The sequence below is a fragment of the Amia ocellicauda genome, chromosome 7, assembly GCF_036373705.1.
Source record: "Amia ocellicauda isolate fAmiCal2 chromosome 7, fAmiCal2.hap1, whole genome shotgun sequence".
NCBI classification, from domain to species: Eukaryota; Metazoa; Chordata; class Actinopteri; order Amiiformes; family Amiidae; genus Amia; species Amia ocellicauda.
Window position 1 is genome coordinate 17,207,307 of NC_089856.1, and position 22,151 is coordinate 17,229,457.

Here is a 22,151-nt window from a genome sequence, read left to right on the forward strand (position 1 = left end):
CAATCCACCTCAGACTCGTGCCAAGAGTAATACCTTGATGATTTTAACAATGTCAGCTGGCACTATTCTAACACCCAAATTGCCTCCTGCAATCAATCCGCTTACCCCGGTTACCCAAGTAACCAATACGCTGCAACACTGCAGTCGCACTGCGGAAATACTCAATTCAAGTAGCGCCCACCGGACTCTCCGGATTACACACTTGGGCCCCGCAACCACACTGCAGTCTCTGTCTCAACTACAGTGTCCAAACGCTCACTGTCCTGGCTGCACACGGCCTCACCACTCCTCTCTGGGGAGCTGGTGCAGGGCAAAGCCCAAAAACCTGGGACCTTTTGACTTGGAAACACAGAAAAGCTCTCTAGACTTATTGCATTCTTTATTCTTTATAGTGGGACAGTGCCCCTGGTGAACACTAATTTACAGGGTGGTATTGAAAATCCTAAACTCACCCTTATCCTACTCTACACTGGCACCAAAGTCTGGGACACCGAAGCCACCATCCTGTTCATGACGCCAACTGTAGAGTCGCAGAAATCCAGAGAGAGGTGTACCTCCAATCAAAAGGTTTTTATTACAAGCAGCTGCAAGGAAGAGGTTCAAGAGGCAATCTCAAGAACAGTCTTAGAGAAGTTACAAACTACAGGCACTTTTATGCAGACCAGACAGGAGAGAAAGATAACAGGACCCACATGTCTATCCCGTGATGAGTACAAGTTCGGTTTCTGCCTGACAACTCGTTAGGAAAACCCATATATGGTTAAACCAGGGAAAAGTAAAGCATACGTAATGTTTAATATAAGAGGGGTTTGTACGATGTAAGCCCAAATTGCTTGAGAAAACTGGTTCTTATCAGATTCTGTTCCTCTGGGTATCAGTGATGCACTATGGCACAGTATCGTAGCACACCAAGGCCGCGAGACACTGACCTTGTTTACACAGACACGCAAGGAAAGAAATGCATTTCATAACATACGTGTTGCTTAATTTCAGCATATTTTGCAGAAATAAATTAAATTACCTCCATTTGCAGGGTTGCTGCATCTTTCGCAAAACTGCCACTTTGTTTTTAGAAATGAGGAGGAGTCTCTCATATGTGACATATTGCAAGGTTTTAGTAATCTTAACATTGATTGGTTAAAGTTTTTAATCCTGCAACAACATTTTTTTGTTGTCTCAGGAACAACCGCAACACAGCAAAGTCAAGGTTGTTCTTGCATAGGGAGTACTGTTTATTTCAAACCCACCATATTAAGAAGTAGAACATTAGAAAGTTTACAAACGAGAGGAGGCCATTCGTGCTTGTTTGGTGTCCATTAATAACTAACTGATCCAAGGATCCTATCTAGTCTATTTTTGAATGTTCCCAAATTTTCAGCTTCAACCAACATCGCTGTGGAGTTTGTTCCAGATTGTGACAACTCTCTGTGTGAAGAAGTGTCTCCTGTTTTCTGTCTTGAATGACTTGAAGCCCAATTTCCATTTGTGTCCTCGGATCCGTGTGTGCCTGCAAATCTAGAAAAGCTCTTCTGGTTTGATGTGGTCAATGCCTTTCATGATTTTGAAGACTGGAATCAAGTCCCCACATAGTCTTCTCTGTTCCAGGGTGAAAAGGTTCAGTTCCCTCATTCTCTCCGAGTAGGACATTCCCTTCCAACCTGGAATAAGTCTGGTTGCTCTCCTCTGAACTGCAGCGATATCTATCTTGATGTGTGGTGCCCAGAACTGTACACAGTATTCCAGATGAGGTCTAACTAGTGCATTGTATGGTCTTAACATTACATCCCTTGTTTTACATTCTACACTTTTGACAATATACCTAGCATTTTGTTTGCCTTTTTTATTGCTTCCCCCCAATGTTTGGATGGGGAAAGTGAGGAGTCCACATCAACTCCTAGGTTTTTCTCATGTGTTACTTCCAGTTTTATTCCTCCCATAGTGTAATTACAGTATAGTGGTGTAATGTGGGCGATCTTATAGTATCCAGAAAAAGACCTAGGAAAACAGAGTGCAAGATGAGGCGGCACTGGTGCAAAATATAACTATTTATTGCATCCAAAACAAAATGCAAAAGCAAATAACCAAAATAAACAAAAGTAAATAATCAACCAAAATCCAGAATAAACACTTAAAACGTCCCTTATCTTTACAGTACGTATTAGCATTCTAGTCTTATACAGACCACTATCAAATATTAAATTAACTATAACTAACTATATGAACAAAACTTTTAACTCTAAGCAATTAGTTCCTAATAAAAGCATTAGCGCTGATACAAATAAATCCAGTTTATGGTTTCACTATTCAGTTCACACAAATCTATGCCCTGTTCACTATCAGGAACCAAATCCTTCCCACACCTTTAACATAAGAGGACCCATGGCACACATGTAAAGTTCACCATATCCACGTGCGCACACCCATGTGCACACGCACTAGCGGACTTTGCTGCATCACACACAAGTCGCACATAAAACCAAAAGAAAACTAAACAAACCAAAGACAGTTTAAATCAAACAATCTGCACAAAGCCTCCATCAGGAATATGTGCACTTATTTCCTGACATCCTGACTCCTAACAGAACTGCAAAAGAAGTAAACACACAAAAACACCCGCAGCGTTCCGCGTCGTAGCCCACCTCATACAGGTATGTGGTTTTCATTTCACTAAACATAGGCATGTATTAAGTCAACCTGCATTTCTTATACACTGATCAGCCATAACATTATGACCACTGACAGGTGAAGTTTATAACACTGATTATCTCGTTATCATGGCACCTGTCAGTAGGGGGATATATTAGGCAGCAAGTGAACATTTTGTCCTCAAAGTTGATGCGAAAAATGGGCAAGCGTAAGGATCTGAGCGACTTTGACAAGGGCCAAATTGTGATGGCTAGACAACTGGGTCAGAGCATCTCCAAAACTGCACCTCTTGTGGGGTGTTGCCAGTCTGCAGTGGTCAGTACCTATCAAAAGTGGTCCAAGGAAGGAAAAGTGGTGAACCGGCAAGAGGGTCATTGGCGGCCAAGGCTCATTGATGCACGTGGGGAGTGAAGGCTGGCCCGTGTGGTCCGATCCAACAGACGAGCTACTGTAGCTCAAATTGCTGAAAAGGTTAATGCTGGTTCTGATAGAAAGGTGTCAGAACACACAGTGCATCGCAGTTTGTCAGGGTGCCCATACTGACCCCTGTCGACTGCCAAAAGCACCTACAATGGGTACGTGAGCATCAGAACTGGACCACGGAGCAATGGGAGAAGGTGGCCTGGTCTGATGAATGGCCTGACTTAGCCTCCAAATTCCCCAGATTTCAATCCAATTGAGCATCTGTGGGATGTGCTGGACAAACAAGTCCGATCCATGGAGGCCCCACTTCGCAACTTACAGGACTTAAACGTCTTGCTGCTGCTAACGTCTTGATGCCAGATACCACAGCACACCTTCAGAGGTCTAGTGGGGTCCATGCCTTGACGGGTCAGGGCTGTTTTGGCGGCAAAAGGGGGACCTACACAATATTAGGCAGGTGGTCATAATGTTATAGCTGATCTGTGTATATATATTTAGTAACATCCTGGGGAGTTTAGAGATTCAAACCCAGTCTCCTGCACCACAGTGCAATATATTACATTATAACAAATGTGATCACTACAGGGGAACATTTTATATTGTTTATTTTGTTTTCTGTTTTATTGTACAACTCTTTGGGATGTGTGTGCGTGTGTGTGTGTTTGTGTGTGAACAGTGAGTTTGCTTTGAAAACTCAAAATAGGCTATTATATAAATCCCCCGATGTTACCCTTTGTTAATATTGAATACAAATTATAGAAATTTCGACATATATGCCTAAATAACATTTATTTTTGTTGGATGTAGTTTTCTTCAAGATAAAATTAAGGAACCATACAAATAAAATACATTGATAATTTATGGAACATAAAATGTTAGATTAAAACATCAAATTAATCTCTTGCATGCCTCTTCATAAGGCTCACACACAAACACATGCACATTCTTTATTACTAAAATCACAAATTACTTTTGGTACTTGAGTACTCTTGAAAGTAGCTACTTTTTTACTTTCACTCAAGTACTGTTTAAATGGGAGACCATAATGGGTATGACTTTCGACTACTTTTCACACCTCTGCATATTTCAATTTCTCAAAGTAATTACACAGATAAACCTACTGGCCAGTATGTAGAAAGACAATAATAATAATAATAATAATAATAATAATAATAATAATACAAGATTAAAAATAAAGTAGCAACAAAAATCTCTTTGAAACTGTCTCTGAAAAGTGTACTGCACATTAGGGATGATAGTCAACCAGGCAAATCATCCATCCAGCGATGAGATAATGATGAAGGTAGTAACCACGCAGTGGACAAGTAGACTAGAGTCCTTGTTGTTTAGTTCCAGTAGAAGAAAGGGGTACACACAAAAAAACTGTCAAGATTCTTAAGTGTATATTTCTTTTTGGTAGGAAATAAGGAATATAAAATATATAATTCTAGCGAAATTAAAGCACCACTTTTCCACAGCTAATTAAACTTTAGTAGATTGTTGCAATTATTCTAATATTTTTTTTCTTCAACATCTATCAATCGCGTTTATGTAATGGCCACCCGAGTTAAGTAGAGGAAAAACTAAAATGGCTGATCAAAGAAACACAATGCTGAATCCTCAAGGGGTCACTAATAAATTATAACTCTCCTTGAAAAGTGTAAAGTGTTAAGTGTGTATGTCAGTGTGTTTGTATATATTGAATTATATATTTATTGATTTCTTTCTTTTGTGTGTCAGTGAGTATGTTGCCATAAGTATATTTCACACATATCAAAACAGACTTGATGATGAGCACACAGGTCTGTAATTACACTGACAGAGACAGCAAAAGTCATGAGTTACTACACAATATTTTCTCATTTAACATTCACTGCTATACAACACCAACACCAACACACAAACAAAAACTATAGATCTTTCCATAGTCCAAGCTGTCCAGCGAGTGCTCTCCTTCCTTCTCCATCTCGCTTCCACCCCCTCTCCATTCCAATCCTCTCACTCCCCCCTCATGCTGCTTTGCATAATAAATATTCCATCTTTACCTCTCCCTCTCCTCCCTTGTTTTCCTCTCTCTCTCTCTCTCTCTCTCTCTCTCTCTCTCTCTCTCTCTCTCTCTCTTTGCCCTCTCCTTGATTCTCTGCTCTGCTTCTTTCTCCCCAATCATCCTCTCACCCCACCCCCAACCCTCCCTCTAGCTGGTATCCATACTGTCCAGAGATTGAAGGAGGTAGTTTAGCAGGCTGGGATTATCAGACACCTGCAGCTCCACCTCCTCACTGTGCAGCGATGATGCCCCCTGCTGGACAGCCAGCTGATGCAGGATCTCCAGAGAGGTCAGAGTTACCTGGGAACAGAGGGGGAGAGGGAGAGAGGGATTGGAGAATGGTGAATCAAAAAGGATGGAAGGAAGGAAGGAGAGGGTTAATACAAACACACGTCCAGTGCCTTTCCGCACCTCTTTCCACACCCTTCCCCCACCCCAACCACCTTCTTTTTCTCTCCCCCTCCCTCTCCGACCCCTCCTACCTTTTGCAACTCCTTCTTCTTCAATCCCTCTTGCTCCTCCCCCTTTCCCCTTCCTGTCTCCTTCCTTCTCTCCCCCTCCCCCTCTTCAGTCCCTCCTCCTTTTCCTCTCCTTCCCTACCCTCCCCTCTCCTCTCCCTCACTCTCTCACCTCCACCATAATTAGTTTTTTCTCCCAGGGTCTGTTCTCTGGGTCGGGCCACTTCTCACCCAGGCAGAACCAGAGGGAGGTGGCTGGAGAGCCGGTTTCTTTCTCCATGAAGTCGATCATCCCTGGAGAGTCACAGAACCATAACCACTTAGGGAGTACTGAGGTGAGTGCAATAGCAAACCAAACTGGACTGAAGTGACCATGTCTCTCACCATCTCTGTCTGTCTTGTTTCTCTCCCTCTCTCCATGTCTCTCGGTCTCAATGTACATCTATGTCTCCATCTCTGCGTGTTTCTCTCTGTCTCTGTATGAGTCTCTGTCTGTCTCCATCTCTGCATCTCTGTCTTTCTCTCTCTGTCAAACTCTACCTGCTTTCTCTCCCCCCTCTCCCCTCCTGCTCTCTCACCCTTAGTGAACTCCCCCATGCTGTAGACCTTCTGCCCCTCCTTGGGCACCTCCCTGGGCCGACAACTCCGGTCATGCTGGCTGAGGCTCCAGTAGGCCCAGGTGTCCCCCCGTCTGGTTGCCCACACACCCTGACCTTTGACTCGCACCTCCAGCCCTGCCCCCAGCTTTTTCAGCAGCCTGTGGGTCAGTTTGGCCTGTGTGCGGTCCAGCAGAGAGTCGGACCCAGGCAGGGTCACCAGTGGCAGGACTGATGGATCCATCACAGCAGCTGCCCCCTCCTCTCCCACCACTGCACCGAGCCCCACTGGCCCCTCCCACACCAGAAGGAAGCCCCGGGGATCAGAGGCCAGGCACTCCTTGATCTTTGTGCCCCGAAAGTAGATGCTAACTCGAAATTGGGTGCCTGGGAAATACGGAGGGGTTAGAGAGAGGCATTATTATAAGCATTATTATTACATTTTGTTGTTGTTGCTGTTGTTGCTGTTGTTATTCAGTGTTATTGAATGTGCTGTTCTGTGTAAAACTGCTTTGGCAGCACAGCTCCTGTTAATGATTGCCAATAAAATCACTCCTTGAATTTGAATTGAATTTGAGAGGGGGAGAACGAGAGACAGAGAGAGAGAGAGAGGGGGGAGGGAGAGGGGGTAGAAAGAGAGGAGGGAGATTTCTTAGCCCATCTAATTTTCACATTTAAACAATTAACACTATGCAATTGTAATATTACAATTCATCTGGAATTAGGGCTGCAGCTATCGATTATTATGATAATCGATTATTCTATACATAACATGATTGATTATTCGAATAATCACAACAATAAATTAACAATGCATTCTTATTGAGTCCTGGTGCCAACATGGCATCCTATTCTCGAGTTCACTGAACTGTGTAAATACCATTAATATAAAATAGTTGTGTGTCTGTATATATATATATATATATATATATATATATATATATGCCTGCTATATATACATGTGTGTGTTCTATGGCTCTGTAATAAGTGAATGCACTCATGGTGGAGAATGTATAATGATGGGGCAAATCGTCGTGGGGATGAATTGTCATCGGGGCAAATTGTTATAGGGGCGAATTGACGCAGGGACCAATTATCGCGGGGATGAATTGTCGGGGACGAATTGTTGCGGGATTAATTGTACGGGACGAATTGACGTGCTCCCGTTCATTTTGTAGGCGGGAGTGCATGTGTTTTTATATCCTGTACCCCGCCATTGTACATAGTTCCTTTGTAAGCAGTTCTGTGGCTCTGTTGGCTCTTGTTGCCTCACTGTGTATATAGTTAGTTTGTTTTTGACATCAGTAGAGTGCTTGTTACTGCTAGCTGCTAGTTGGCAGTGTATAACTTGCTCCTGTGTCCCGTGTGTTGTGCATGAGCTGGCTCCTGCACCCCATGGTGTATATAGTTCATCGGAATATACAGTAGAGCTTACTTACTTACTCCTTACTTAAGTTGCTTGAGTGTTATCTGCTCCTGTTGTTAGTGGAGGTATGTTGTGCTCCGCTATGTATATAGTTCCATTATTATTATTAATTGAATTATCCAGCAGTGGCTATCCAGTCTGGTTAGCCCACTGTGTGTTGAGTGAGAGAAGTCACAAGGATTCGTGGAAATCACAAGGATTCTTGTTGCCCCATGGATATACCATTCTTTATTTTTTCCCAGTACAGCATGACTGTGCTCTTCATGTTTGGGCAGCTCGGGTGTGGCTCCAAGGGGCACCTATGGCTTCTATCTAGAGTTGGTATGGCTCCTAGTAGGCATGCCACGGGGCAGGCTCTCTTACCAGCTCGCTGTCTTCTCCCTTGCGACAGTTTGGTTATACTGTAGCACTGCCCAAGTGTTGCAGGGTCACACGGGAGTTCAAGCTCCCAGCAAAAAGAGGAAGTCTCTGCGCAGACATCATCTTTTATACAAACAGGAAGTGAAAGGGTCCTATTTGAGTGACAGGCACAGGGGCCAATGGCAGCTTTGATAGACAAATGTCTTCGAAACGTTCCAGCGGGATGCACGCTGAACCCTCCCCCCCCTTGGGCAGTGCTTCTGTTCTCAGATAACCATGGTTGCATTCGCAACCTATTGTTACTTTCTTTAAAGAATAAACAAGTGTTTTCACGTCACATTATATGTTCTACATCTAAAGTATATGTTTTTTAAATCAGAAGCAAGTAGCACCAAATTGTTTGCCAAGATTTCTGTTTGTTTTTCCTGATATGGGCGAGATAGAGATGTGTCACTATTTTAATGTCTCAATTAAAGTGAATGATTAAATGCTATTAGTTTTGTGAACTGATATAATGAAGCTAGTAAATTGTAATATTTAGTTTGATTTTACAGTGTTAATTTATTTTGTACCTTAATAGCCTACCTAAAAATGAATTCCATGCAGAAAATGTTGTCGAGTGCACAATGATCTCTACTGGGCTTCCGTTGTATTTGTATGTACTGTTTTAATTGTAACACAGTTTAGAACATACTACTGGCAGATTATTTTGTTTTCTATTATTGCTGACCCAATGTAATGAAGTTGCTGATTAATTAATCTTGAGAGGAAGCAAGATAATATCACCCAGCCTGATTCATTTGCAGTACTTTACTGACCAGAAAACTAAGGTATCCCACAGCCTTACAGTTTATTTGTCTGGCTTATAATTAAAAAATGCATTACCAGTCTATGTAGATTAGTCAATTGTTTCGCAGGCCAAAAGGAAGGAATGTAATGGTTAATATATGCCGTTTGAGTGCCCCAACCCCCTGATGCTGCACATACCTGCCATCATTGAAAACAACTGACACAGAACAGCACAGTAAGATAGAGTACAGTACAGTAGCGTAAGATACAATACAATAAGTACATTGCAGTAAGATAGACTACAGTAGAGTAAGATACAGGAGACTAGAGTACAGTACAGTAGAGTAAGACCGTATGATATAGTAAGATACCTCTGACTATCTGGTCATCTTTGTTTCTGTCTATTTCTGTCCACGTCTGTTTCTCCATCTCTGTCAGTGTGTCTGACTGTCAATCACTGCCTGTCTGTCTGTCCCTGTGTGTCTCTCTGTCTGTCTCTCTCAGTTTGTCAGCCTATGAGCCTACCTCTCTGTCTTGCGTTCTGTCTCTGTCCCTGTGTCTCTCACTCTGTCTCTGTCTATAGGTCTCTGACTCCATCTCTCTGTCTGTCCATCTCTGTATCTGTCTGTCCCTGTGTCTCTGTCTATCTGACCATCTCTGTGTCTGTCTGTATGTCTCTGTCCATCTGTTTGTCCATCTGTCTCTCTCTGTCAATCTCTGTGTCCCTGTGTCTGTCTGTCTTTCTGTCCCTGTCCCTGTATGTCTCTGTATCTCTCTATCTGTGTTTCAGTCCCTGTGTGTTTTTCGGTCTCTCTCAGTCTGTCTTTCTGTGTCTGTCTCTTTCTTTCTGTCTGTCTCTCTGTCCCTGTGTCAGTCTGTCTCTCTCTCTCTCTGTCCCTGTTGATCTCTGTGTCTGTCTTACTCAGAGTGTCATTGATCACTGCACTGCTCATCCCCTGCTTATAATCCTCCAGTTGCTGTTCCTCTGCTGACATCCCCCTCACTGCATAGCGGTTTTCTTCCCTGCTCACTAAGAGGTCATAGGAATGGTTGACAGGTTGGACCACTTCTGGGGAAAAAAAGGGGGTGGGGGGGTGGATGTTCAGTTAGTAAGGAGATTGTGACTTTGAATTGTCTTTTAATTATACCCCACTAATCTACTGTACTGTCCATTCAAGTCTTATAGGACTTCTGTAGGTCTAATAGGTCACAGAGCAAATATAGGCCTTTAAAATTGTCTTATATTACATATTACATATCACAGATGACAGATGTTCAAACAGAGATATCTGATGGGTATATCGGTGGGAGATATCTAAAAAACTTGCATTTCAAATGCTCCTTTTAAAGTTAATGTTTTTTATATCTGTGCAGTTCTCTTTGACCAATAAAACAGAATTCTAAAGTGAATTGGAAGAGTCTGCTGATTTCTGGCGACAATTTCACACCAAACCCACCAATGCCCGACCCCACACCCCCACAGGACAGCCCAAAGCGAGAGCAGGGGGTAACCCCAAAGTTGAAGATGCTGGTGCAAAAGTTAAAGACCAACTCATGAAACTCATTATCATTGATGGTCATTGAGAAAGAGAGAGACACACATACACACCCCCCATGCAGGCAGTGCATACCTTGCAGACGATGCACACCTCCAATATTGAGGTCCTCTAAGCACTCTTCCAGTGTGTTCTGATCCAAGGCAGGAGAAAACCCCTCAGACACATCGAGGTAGGCCTGATCAGCATCTAGCAGATACATTGTGGGCACAACTAACCGTGAAACATAGGGGGAGAGTTAGTTCAGAGACAGATACAATTTAAAAACATGCCAATAAAGCTAGTTTTGAATCTGAATTGGAATTGTAAAGAGACAAAGAAAGAGACACACAGATGCATTAAAGAAGAGGGCATGCAGGGCTGTTAATGCCATACAGAGGGGGCTCAATCCACCTGTCCACATTTGGCTCAACATTTCTGAAGTATTATTCAACCAATTGCCTTATATGGCAGTGAAGTGTGGGGACCAATCAGCAACCAGGAGTTCACAAACTGGAACAAACACCTCACAGAAACCCTGCATACAGATTTAAAATATATTGCAATTACAGAGAAATACCCTGAACAATGTAGGCAGGGCTGAATAAGATCTATGGTCTTATACAGAGCAGTGTTAATTTCGTCAACGAAAACAATAACGAAAAATATTCGTCGACGTACTATTTTTAGTGATGATAACTATGACGATAACGAGACAAAATACTGTGAAAAAAACAATAACTAAAAATAAATGTCTTATAATTTTAGTTGACTAAAATGTGACGAACGAAAATTAAACACAAGACTAATGGACATAAATTACAGTATTTTTTTTCCGTGACAGCCTACAAAATGTGTACGCTGTAATGAATGCCTTTTTAAAAGTAGCAAAGTACAATACAGTAAAATGACCAAAGTTGAAAAATACTCAAAAAAGTACAAGTACATGAAAAAAACTACTCAATTACAAGAACAAGAGTAGTTGTAATTCGTTACTTTCCACAACTGGTCTTATATTGGTATATTTTTACCAGTAGACATAGTTTAGCTGTATGGAATAAAAAAATATATATAATAAAAAACTAACTAAATAAATAAAATACAAACTAAATAAATTAGAAAAGATTAATTAAAAAAACAAAATATATATCTATTTATTTATTTCGTATTTTATTTATTTATTTATTTCATATTTTATTTATTTAATTTTTTAATTTTGGCACAGTCTTTTCATAATTGTATTTCCTCCTAGCGTCAATCAATCTCGGAGGGTGGGACAAGACGTGGATCAATGATCTACTAACTTTGCCTGGTGTTGGAGTGGAGAACCGTCAATTGGGAAATTCTGTGCCATCTGGTTCGGTACAGGAAACAGACTTCTCCCTTTTGATCTAGTTCCCTATATTTTAAGGAGGCTCCTGGTAGACCCTGTCTTATCTATGTGTCCAAAGGCCAGAAGATACATGTCCTCTGATTGGCTGCTAGCCAAATTCCAAAGACCCCCACTTCTAATTTACATTAGCATCAAGCACCCAACTCATGGTGGTGGCAAAATGTGATTGGTTGAGAGGAAATCTTATAAACTAGGAAAACAAAGAGAAGTTTAGTTTTTCGGCATGATATATGATATAATGATATTAGTTTGCTATTTTTGTCACAAATAAATGATTATTGCACATCTGTGACTTCACTGCATCTTCCCTCTAAAAAGAATCTTATAAGAGAAACCAATTGACCTATGAGTTTTCAATTGAACTATTTATTTAGGTTGACTGAAAAACCAAGCATATCAAAATTCTCTTACAATGATATGTACAGTTCATAAGCAGAAGAGAAGGAGAAAGGGTAATGATAGACACCATAGAAAGTGATTTTATTTGTATTTGTTTTAAATATAGTGCTTCTGACAAAGTTAATGGGTGATTTTTTTATTTTATAATTAAGCATTATTAACTTATGTATAATGTATTTGAATGCCCTATTATTATTATTAATAATGTATTGTTATTGATTTCTTACATATGTGTCATGGTCCCCTAGCGCTCCCCCTCTATCCCCACTAGGGGCCGCCATTTCCCTGCCTTCTCCTTGCTTTCGTCACTTTGTCTATTAACATTCCGGTCACCCATGTGCACTCCTGTTCTATCCCTTTGTTCCCATTCGCCCTGCACCTCCCAAGCCTGGTTCCTGCTCCCCTTTATAATCCCCTCACTTCCCTCAGTCGGGGAAAAGTTTTGTCAGTTCCATCTACATTACATAGCCTTTTCCCTGTGCCTGTTCCAGTTCCAGTCTTGTTCCTTCGAGCCCTGTTCCTCCGAGCCTTTGTTCCCTCGAGCCCCGTATCTGTCTTGTTCCCTTGACCTCCTGCCTGTCTTCACAACCACGACTCCGTCTCGCCTTTGCCTGCTCTGTTTGCCTGATCGCCTGACCCAGCGCCTGTTCCCACGACCACATCTTCGCCCAGCCCTTGTTTGCCCTGATCCGCCGGTACCCGACCCACGCCTGTCCGACCATCCCGCGATCCAGCACTGCACTTGGGTCCCCTGTTCCCGAGCTCCCCGAGGGTAATCGTGACAATATATTACTTTTACATGTTTAAAAAAAAAAAAATATATATATATATATATATATATATACACTCACCTAAAGGATTATTAGGAACACCATACTAATACTGTGTTTGACCCCCTTTCGCCTTCAGAACTGCCTTAATTCTACGTGGCATTGATTCAACAAGGTGCTGAAAGCATTCTTTAGAAATGTTGGCCCATATTGATAGGATAGCATCTTGCAGTTGATGGAGATTTGTGGGATGCACATCCAGGGCACGAAGCTCCCGTTCCACCACATCCCAAAGATGCTCTATTGGGTTGAGATCTGGTGACTGTGGGGGCCAGTTTAGTACAGTGAACTCATTGTCATGTTCAAGAAACAAATTTGAAATGAATCGACCTTTGTGACATGGTGAATTATCCTGCTGGAAGTAGCCATCAGAGGATGGGTACATGGTGGTCATAAAGGGATGGACATGGTCAGAAACAATGCTCAGGTAGGCCGTGGCATTTAAACGATGCCCAATTGACTCTAAGGGGCCTAAAGTGTGCCAAGAAAACATCCCCCACACCATTACACCACCACCACCAGCCTGCACAGTGGTAACAAGGCATGATGGATCCATGTTCTCATTCTGTTTACGCCAAATTCTGACTCTACCATCTGAATGTCTCAACAGAAATCGAGACTCATCAGACCAGGCAACATTTTTCCAGTCTTCAACTGTCCAATTTTGGTGAGCTTGTGCAAATTGTAGCCTCTTTTTCCTATTTGTAGTGGAGATGAGTGGTACCCGGTGGGGTCTTCTGCTGTTGTAGCCCATCCGCCTCAAGGTTGTACGTGTTGTGGCTTCACAAATGCTTTGCTGCATACCTCGGTTGTAACGAGTGGTTATTTCAGTCAAAGTTGCTCTTCTATCAGCTTGAATCAGTCGGCCCATTCTCCTCTGACCTCTAGCATCAACAAGGCATTTTCGCCCACAGGACTGCCGCATACTGGATGTTTTTCCCTTTTCACACCATTCTTTGTAAACCTTATAAATGGTTGTGCGTGAAAATCCCAGTAACTGAGCAGATTGTGAAATACTCAGACCGGCCCGTCTGGCACCAACAACCATGCCACGCTCAAAATTGCTAAATCACCTTTCTTTCCCATTCAGACATTCAGTTTGGAGTTCAGGAGATTGTCTTGACCAGGACCACACCCCTAAATGCATTGAAGCAACTGCCATGTGATTGGTTGGTTAGATAATTGCATCAATGAGAAATTGAACAGGTGTTCCTAATAATCCTTTAGGTGAGTGTATATATATATAATAAATAAATAAACTCCATAAATTCCATAAGCTACATAAGAAGAGACTGCCTCACTTGAACACGTACTGTCCGGGCACGCAACGCTGCTCTTTAACAAATACGCTAATGGAAATACCAGCTGTAATGCGAAATGCAGGCAAACTGTCCCGATCACTTGTATAGGACTGAATTATTGGAATTAGTATCAAAGACATTAATACAATAATATAATAATAATAATAATAATAATAATAATAATAACTAGAATGCTAAAGTTCCTGGATAAACTTTGTCTGCATGTGAAAGTATTTTTAAGTACAATAAGCAATATGTTTCAGTGTACTATGTAGTACTGTAGTAAGTACAAGATACTACAGTATACAACAGTATACTATAGTATATCACAAGTTACTACAGTTTACTATAGTATGAAAGTGTAATATGGTATAAAACAGTGTATTATAGAATTTGTTGTAATACAGTATACTATAGTATACAACAATGTACCATAATATTTGTTGTAGAACTGTAGTACAGTAGTACATTACAAGGTACTGCAGTATTCAAAAGTGTTGTATAGTATATCACAAGCTACTACAGTATACTGTAGTATAATAGTATATTATGGTATAATAGATTGTACTACAGTATTTGCTGTACTACGGTAGTAGGAAATGTAGTGCATCACAAGGTACTATAGCATTCAATAGTGTACTATAGTATATCACGTAACTACAGTATAACAGTGTACTATAGTATATCATAAGCTACTACAATATACTGTAGTATAATGGTATATTATGGTACAATAGAGTGTACTACAGTATTTGTTGTACCTTGTATCACAAGGGTACACAGTATACTACACTCTAAGAAGTAAAGGTTCTAATAAGAACCTTTTAGGGTTCCTGGGGTTGATACTGTGGAGAAACCTTTAAAGGTATGGAGTGCATTCACTGTCAAAATTAGTGAGCACAGAAATACAACCTGTATGTGCAAAACTACACTTGCAGTTTTTATTTTATGCTATCCATTAAATTCTGCGCTCGTTCAACATTGTTTACACATTTCCAGTTTCATTTACACATTTGCAGTTTTGTCTGCACTTGTTCAATCTCATTTACACATTTGTAGTTCTCGCTGCGTGCTCACGCTTCTTGCTGTGCACATTTGCAGTTCTCTCTACATGCTTGCAATTCGTCTTGACAGTGTTTTCACACTGACTTTCAAAAAACAACGCATAGATCAGGCATCCTAGATGATCATCGGCCCTATCGGTCTCCATTCTCATCAAACATGGCTGACCACACGGCAGCAGAGGGAGAGTCTAAAAAAGCTTAACGTGGCTTTATGTGCTATAACCATTACTTTGCAAAGTTTGTACGTTTACAGTTAGAACGTCCTAATACTATAAATAGAGGATGGGTATGTTTTTACTAACATAAACAATATGATTACGACCTTAAGCCCTGCATATAATAATTCACTTAAGGTGAATATCACTTAATGTAGAAAACGTGAGCTGAATTGTGCTTAATGTGGTTTACTGTACTTAAAACTTTGATATCCAAATTTTATAAATGACAAGACTGACGTTAAGTTGATATTGACTGTGTTAGGATTAACACCTCTTCTTTTGTATAGGACTGGTAATCCAATATTTTGTGTAACAGTTTGTAAAGTGTCAGTCAGCGAGAACTGTAAATGTGTAAATGATGTTGAACAAGCTCAGAATTTAATTGTAAGCGTAAAATAAAAATCGTCAGTGTAGTTTTGCACGTACAAGTTGTATTTCTGTGCTCGCTAATTTTGACAGTGAACTAACTCCATATAAAGGTTCTTATTAGAACCTTTTACCAAGGTTACATGCAAACAAGGATCCTTAAAGAACCTTAAATTTATCTTAAATCAACTGTGATCATGATGAAAAAGGGTTCTTAAATTACCTCTTGTGTTTAAGACGGACCTTGCGGTTCTTAAATGAACCCTTTAATGAAAATAAACTCATGAAGAACCCAAAGGTTCTAAATAGAACCGCTGAAGAACCTTACATTTTTAGAGTGTATAGAAAAAGTAATAGGGAATTAATTAAGGTATGTAGGTTGTAGTAGTGAATCATATGGAATAATAATATGAATCAGTACTAAAGCTCTGTATACACGAATTTAATGTAGCGTAATATTGGTAGTAGAGGTGGTAGAAGTACTTTGTTTGCACTTATGTTGTAAGTCACCCTGGATAAGGGCGTCTGCCAAGAAATAAAAAAAAAAATAATAATAATAGAAGTATTAGTTTCATATGGTATTATAAGGGCAAAATATATGGTAAATACTTTCTTAAATCATGGTCAAATCATACAAAATAAGCTATATTAGGCCTATAGGGAATTATCTGAGGTATGTACAGTATTTTTCTGACATTTCCTAGTGCACAGTTGTGATAAGAGTGAATAATACCAATTTTGGTGAGTTTGTGAATATTGCCTATGAGTTTTTTCTCGGGTCAAAAGTCATGCCTTGAAAATATGCATATTTTTCATACATGCATATTCATTGTCTTGTGGCAGCCATGCTCATGCACACAGTCACTTGCCTTTTGCAAATTTGATAGATTACAGTCTCTATGTAACACAGGCAAAGTTAGAGCACACTGGGCCCTATAGCTCCGGAGCAGTAGCTGTTTTAATATGGTCACGCATAAAATGCATAATCCAATATGGCGGCTTAACCATGTACCCCATACTTCATGCATGGAAGCCTAATAAAAATCATAACCAAAACAGTAGGCTTCCAGCTCTTCATGCATGGAATCCTAACTAGAGGTTCCATGCAACTTTTAAGGCTTCCAAGCTATATCAGCAGGCTTCAGATTTTAGCATGCATTTGTAGTTTAAATGCTTGTGTTGTTGAATGTGTGCATTTAATCACAATGGAGTATAGTATATATTTATAGTTTGGAGGCTTGTGCCATTTGAGATATGTATAAACATTTCAGTGGAATGTAACATTTCTTGATTGTATGCGTAAACGCCGGACACAAGGAGCGGAGAGAGAGAGAGTCTCAGGTTCCGGTGGTGTCTGGGCTTCATTTGGGTCCACAAAAGTCCAACAGAGAAACACAAAGGGGGAGGGAAAACACGGCAAAAACAACCACACAAACACGGTGTTCGAGCAGTCGGGGTAGTAGGGGCAGTCCTCCTTCTCTATGGTTAGCTGCCTCCATCTGGGAGGGAGAGGGATTAAATAGACGGGGCACAGCTGCCGCTGACGCTGTAAAATTGTATTTTATTGAATGTAGTTTTCATGCTTGTGTCATGCAAGACATGGAGTGCTATTTCAAAACTTGGCCACATGATGCTGCTAAAGGTCTACATTAGGAATTTCTACAGGTATTTGGTTCAATATGAAAAGCTGTCATTTGATTGGTGTACATCTGCCATATTTGTTATCCTATCAACTTGGCAATATCAACTATGTCAGATGTCTATACTAGTGTTTATTCCTAGTTTGCCTTATTTGTAGTTAATTCAGTCCAGCTGCTGTTGATAGTTGATATAAGGAAAGGTGACCTAGTTTAGGAATTTGGAGGTGTAGTCAGTGAGTCAGGAAGGTGTGAATTGGTGGCAGGATGCTAAAAAAAAAGGTACTTAAGTCAAGCAGTTGAATTAGGGGACAAAAAAAAAAGAGACAGTGTTTAGGGCACCAACAACTTACTAATTTTAGAAGCATGTGGCCACTACAGTGTCAGGTTTGTAGAATGGTTGCCTCATCCAGGAAGATTTCATCTGTGAACGTTGTCAGCATGTTGACATCCTACAGAGTCAGATTGGCTTCCTACCAAATCACCACACTACAGATCATATTTACACCCTACACACCCTCATAGACAAACACGTCCACCAAAAAAGTAAAGGCAAAATCTTTGCCTGTTTCATTGATTTCAAAAAGGCATTCGATTCCATTTGGCACGAGGGACTTTATTACAGAATTCTTCAAAGTGGTGTAGGGGGTAAAGTCTATAATATTATAAAATCAATGTACACAGAAAACAAATGTGCAGTAAAAATTGGCAAAAAAAGAACAGAGTTCTTCACTCAGGGGCATGGGGTGAGGCAGGCCTGCAGTCTACATCTACATCAACAAGTTGGCAACAGTGTTGGAGCAGTCTGATGCTCCTGGCCTCTCCCTAAATGACACAGAAGTTAAATTCCTGCTTTATGCAGATGACCTAGTCCTGCTGTCACCCACAGAACAGGGGCTTCTGTGCAAAACCTGGCACTGCTAGAGCAGTACTGTCAGTCCTGGGCCCTGGCAGTAAACATGAAGAAGACAAAGATCACGATCTTCCAAAAAAAGGCCAGACCTCAGGGAAACAAATACCGCTTCACACTAGGCAACACTACCCTAGAACACACCTCAGACTACACTTACCTGGGTCCGACTATTAGTGCATCAGGGGGCTTTAACCTGGCAGTGAAGACACTCAAAGCCAAAGCAAGAAGAGCTTTCTACGCAATCAGAAGAAGATTCTATAACATTAATATTCCAGTCAAAATCTGGCTCAAACTAATTGACAGTGTGATCCAGCCCATTGCGCTGTACGGTAGTAGGAAGTATGGGGTCTACTCAGTCAACAGGACTACACTAGGTGGGACAAACATCCAATCGAGACCCTGCATGCTGAATTCTATAAAAACATACTGTAGGTGCACAGGAACACACCAAACCATGCATGCAGGGCAGAATTAGGCCGCTACCCAACTCTCATTAATATCAAGAAAAGAGCACTCAAATTCTGGATACACCTAAAGAAAAGTGAGTCAGACTCACTCCAGTACAAGGCCCTCCAAACCCAAGAGCTCAGCCCTGAAAAGAGTCCCCTGAGTCAGCTGGCCCTGAAGCTCACGGCACTGACCCCTGCTAATACTGCGAACAGAGACCAGATTCAGGTCAGCACTGCTTACCTGCCCCCAATTAGAGTGAACCAAATTATAAAGATAACCAAAAACCCCTATCTGGAACACTGAGACAATGAAACCAAATCCCAAAGGAAACTGGATTGCTATCGGGCCCTAAACAGAGAATACATCCTGGCAGAGTATCTCTTCACTGTCAGAGATACGAAGCAGAGACGGATCCTGACCAAATACAGGCTCAGTGACCACAGCCTGGCCATGGAGACGGGCCGACACAGGCAGAGCTGACTGCCCAGAGAGGAGCGGCGCTGTGGTCACTGCGAGACAGTAGAGGTTGAGACAGAGGTGCACTTCCTCCTCCACTGCACTAAATATAGCCAAATTAGGGAAATATTCTTTAATAAATATTATAAAATCATTTTCAGAATTGATAAATGAAAAAAAATAGCAATCCTCCTGGGGGAGGCGCCTGCCACAGCCTGAGGGGCACACTGTGAAAACATACAGGAGCACCAGCTGTAAACGTGTTAACTATAAATAAAGTAAATGTACATGTCTATTAAGATTTTATTTATACATTTATATTGTACTGTTTCTTTTTTTTTTCCTTACCTTTTATTATTTCTCAATGTATGTATGTAATATTAACTGCTTTGGCAACACTACAGAACTGTTTGTCATGCCAATAAAGCATCCTTGAATTGAAATATTGAAAAATGTAATTGAGAGAGAGAGAGAGAGAGAGAGAGAGAGAGAGAGAGAATACACAGACAGAAACACACAGCGAGACAGAGAAACAGAGATAGAACACAGACAGAAACACAAAGAGAGACAGAGGGAGACAGCAAACTAACAGTCAGAAACACAGAGAAAGAGGGAAAAAGATAGAACTCACAGAAACACACAGACAGACAGAGAAAGAACATAGACATAAAGACAGGGAGACAGAGAGAAAACACAGACAGAAACACAGATAGACCAAAAGAGAGACAGAGAGAGAGAGACAGATAGTACCTGGAAGGGTGCAGGTGGAGAGGAGGGGGTCCTGACTGTCTGTTGGAGACTGCTGAGAGGCCTGAAAGACAGACGGTATCCTGTCAATTCATCACGCACTTTTTGTCACCAGCATTTCATCATAATGTACCAACAATGTAAAAATCATTAGAATTCACTTCTGTAGTCACCAATTACCAATAAATAAATCATCCATAACAGACTTATTCATGTGCAAAGTACATCAGTAAAACCTGGTTCCATAATGTCTTATTTAGATTATTTAGATAACCAAATCAATATTTAAAAAGATTACAACTATGAACTGTTAAAAATACACATGCATGTTGTACTTTGCAGATTCTGTAACAAGTATAAGAAATGCGGTTATTTGTGTAATGTAGTATACACGTGGTTTTAACTGGTTTTGTTTATTCATTTAACATGTATACCATCCATATACATTCTAATAATTGTATTTTCTTTTTTATTGTGAATTGACTTTTTTACATAAGTGCATTGAAATTCACTTGGAAATTGAAAGCTGTATACCTTTTATTTTTTATAGTAAACAAGTAGGCTATTGTCCCATTTTGCCCTGTGTAAGTGTATCTGTCCATTTCCCTTTGTGTTGTATTCCCTTTAATGTTGATCTCCTTGTCCCCCCTGAGTGTGTCCGCTTGTGTCAGAGAAACCCCCCTTTTTCTTCTCTATTGTGGCTGTTCTTTCCACTGCCAGTTTTGCCTTTGTAAAGGCAAAACATAAGAGGAAATGTGAAATAAAGAGCATGGTTTACCTTCACTCTGTGTCAGAGCCTTCCATGCTCATTCACGCAGCTATCCTGTTACATTGGTGTCAGAAATGCGAAGCATGGAAGGTTATATGCAGAATCTAGTGGACTCGGCTAAACGGAGAAGACGGAGCTGAAGAATGTACTGGAAGCCAGGTTAGAGGAACTTGAGAGGGAAACTGCCAGGCTTAGCCTCCAGCTACGATGGGAACAATGCCACCCTTCTCCTGGGAGGGCCAGTGACAGGCCACTCCGGGGACCTGAGCAACCCCCCAAGGCCAGCTGGGGAGGAGAGGTGGACTCCAGACAGCACGACCTCTGGGGAGGCGGGCGGCCCAGGCAGCCTCAATGCCTTGTCACAGAAAGCTGGTCAGAAAGCGGAGATCCATGGCCAAGGGAACATCTGGGAAGACGGTCGGCAGAACCGGATCCGGCCAGGCGGAACGAAGCAGAGACCGTCGCCCGGCCACGAGAGGGCGCACGAATCTGGGTACCACGCTATGATGGGTCGGTGGATTGGCAGACCTATCAAGCCCAACTCCAACAAGCGGCGTGGGCAGGCCAGTGGACGGAAGAGGAGATGGCCGGACAACTAGCCATGGCTCCGGATGGCAAAGCCTGAAAAGCGCTCCTAGACGTACCAGAGGAAGAGCGACGAGATTACCAAGCCTTAGTCGCAGCACTGCAGCAGCGATTCGGCACCGGGGAACTAACCAGCACCTGGTTAGAGAAGCTGAGGAGGAAGCCCGGAGAGAAATTGGGCCCCCTGGCAGCTGACGCCGACTACATGGTCCAGCAGAGCTACCCCGATTTCCCCCCATCAGCCCAAGCAGAACTCGCTCTCCAAGCTTTCCTCCGAGCACTGAGCCCCGAAGAGCTCTGGTACTATGTGAGGCTAGCGGCGCCAGGCACTCTCGAACAAGCTCTGCAGCTGGCGACCCATGCGGACAGAATCATCGACACATCACAACCCAGTCGGACCCTGCCATGTCGCTACACCAAAGCAGCCGACGAGTCTGGTGATGAGGAGGTGGCCTGCTCAGCAGAACTGGCAGTCAAAACCTGGGACGTTTTCTGCCACCGCTGTGGCAAGAGAGGCCATGTGGCACGGGTCTGCCAGGCCCCACAACCACGGTCCTTGCCCAAGCCATCGGAAAACTTCAATGGGATGGCTAGAGGGGAACAGCCTTCCCATCACACAAATTTCCCTGACCCAGCAGCGGAGATGAAAGAAGCCGCTGAGGTGGGCCAGATCGGTCTGGGCCACAGTTTGTACCTCCCCTGCTTAATTGAGGGACAGCTCTGCTGGGGCTTAGTTGATTCCG

The 22,151-nt window shown here is 41.9% G+C and overlaps 1 protein-coding gene across 4 annotated transcripts in view; it reads right to left on the reverse strand.

Annotated features, from left to right (window-relative positions):
• Positions 1-3,841: 3,841 nt before the first annotated feature.
• Positions 3,842-22,151, reverse strand: part of irf3 (interferon regulatory factor 3) — a 59,884-nt gene continuing 41,574 nt past the window's right edge. The window contains exons 5-10 of one of the 4 annotated variants that reach the window (XM_066708773.1): positions 20,058-20,118; positions 10,377-10,514; positions 9,668-9,811; positions 6,153-6,557; positions 5,747-5,868; positions 3,842-5,416 (exon numbers count right to left, since the gene is read on the reverse strand). In XM_066708773.1, coding sequence (XP_066564870.1) covers positions 5,264-5,416; positions 5,747-5,868; positions 6,153-6,557; positions 9,668-9,811; positions 10,377-10,514; positions 20,058-20,118 — 1,023 coding nt within the window. In that variant the 3' untranslated portion in view covers positions 3,842-5,263. Of the gene's footprint in view, positions 5,417-5,746; positions 5,869-6,152; positions 6,558-9,667; positions 9,815-10,376; positions 10,515-20,057; positions 20,119-22,151 lie in introns of all 4 variants that reach the window. The other 3 variants (XM_066708774.1, XM_066708772.1, XM_066708775.1) reach the window with 3 other exon arrangements.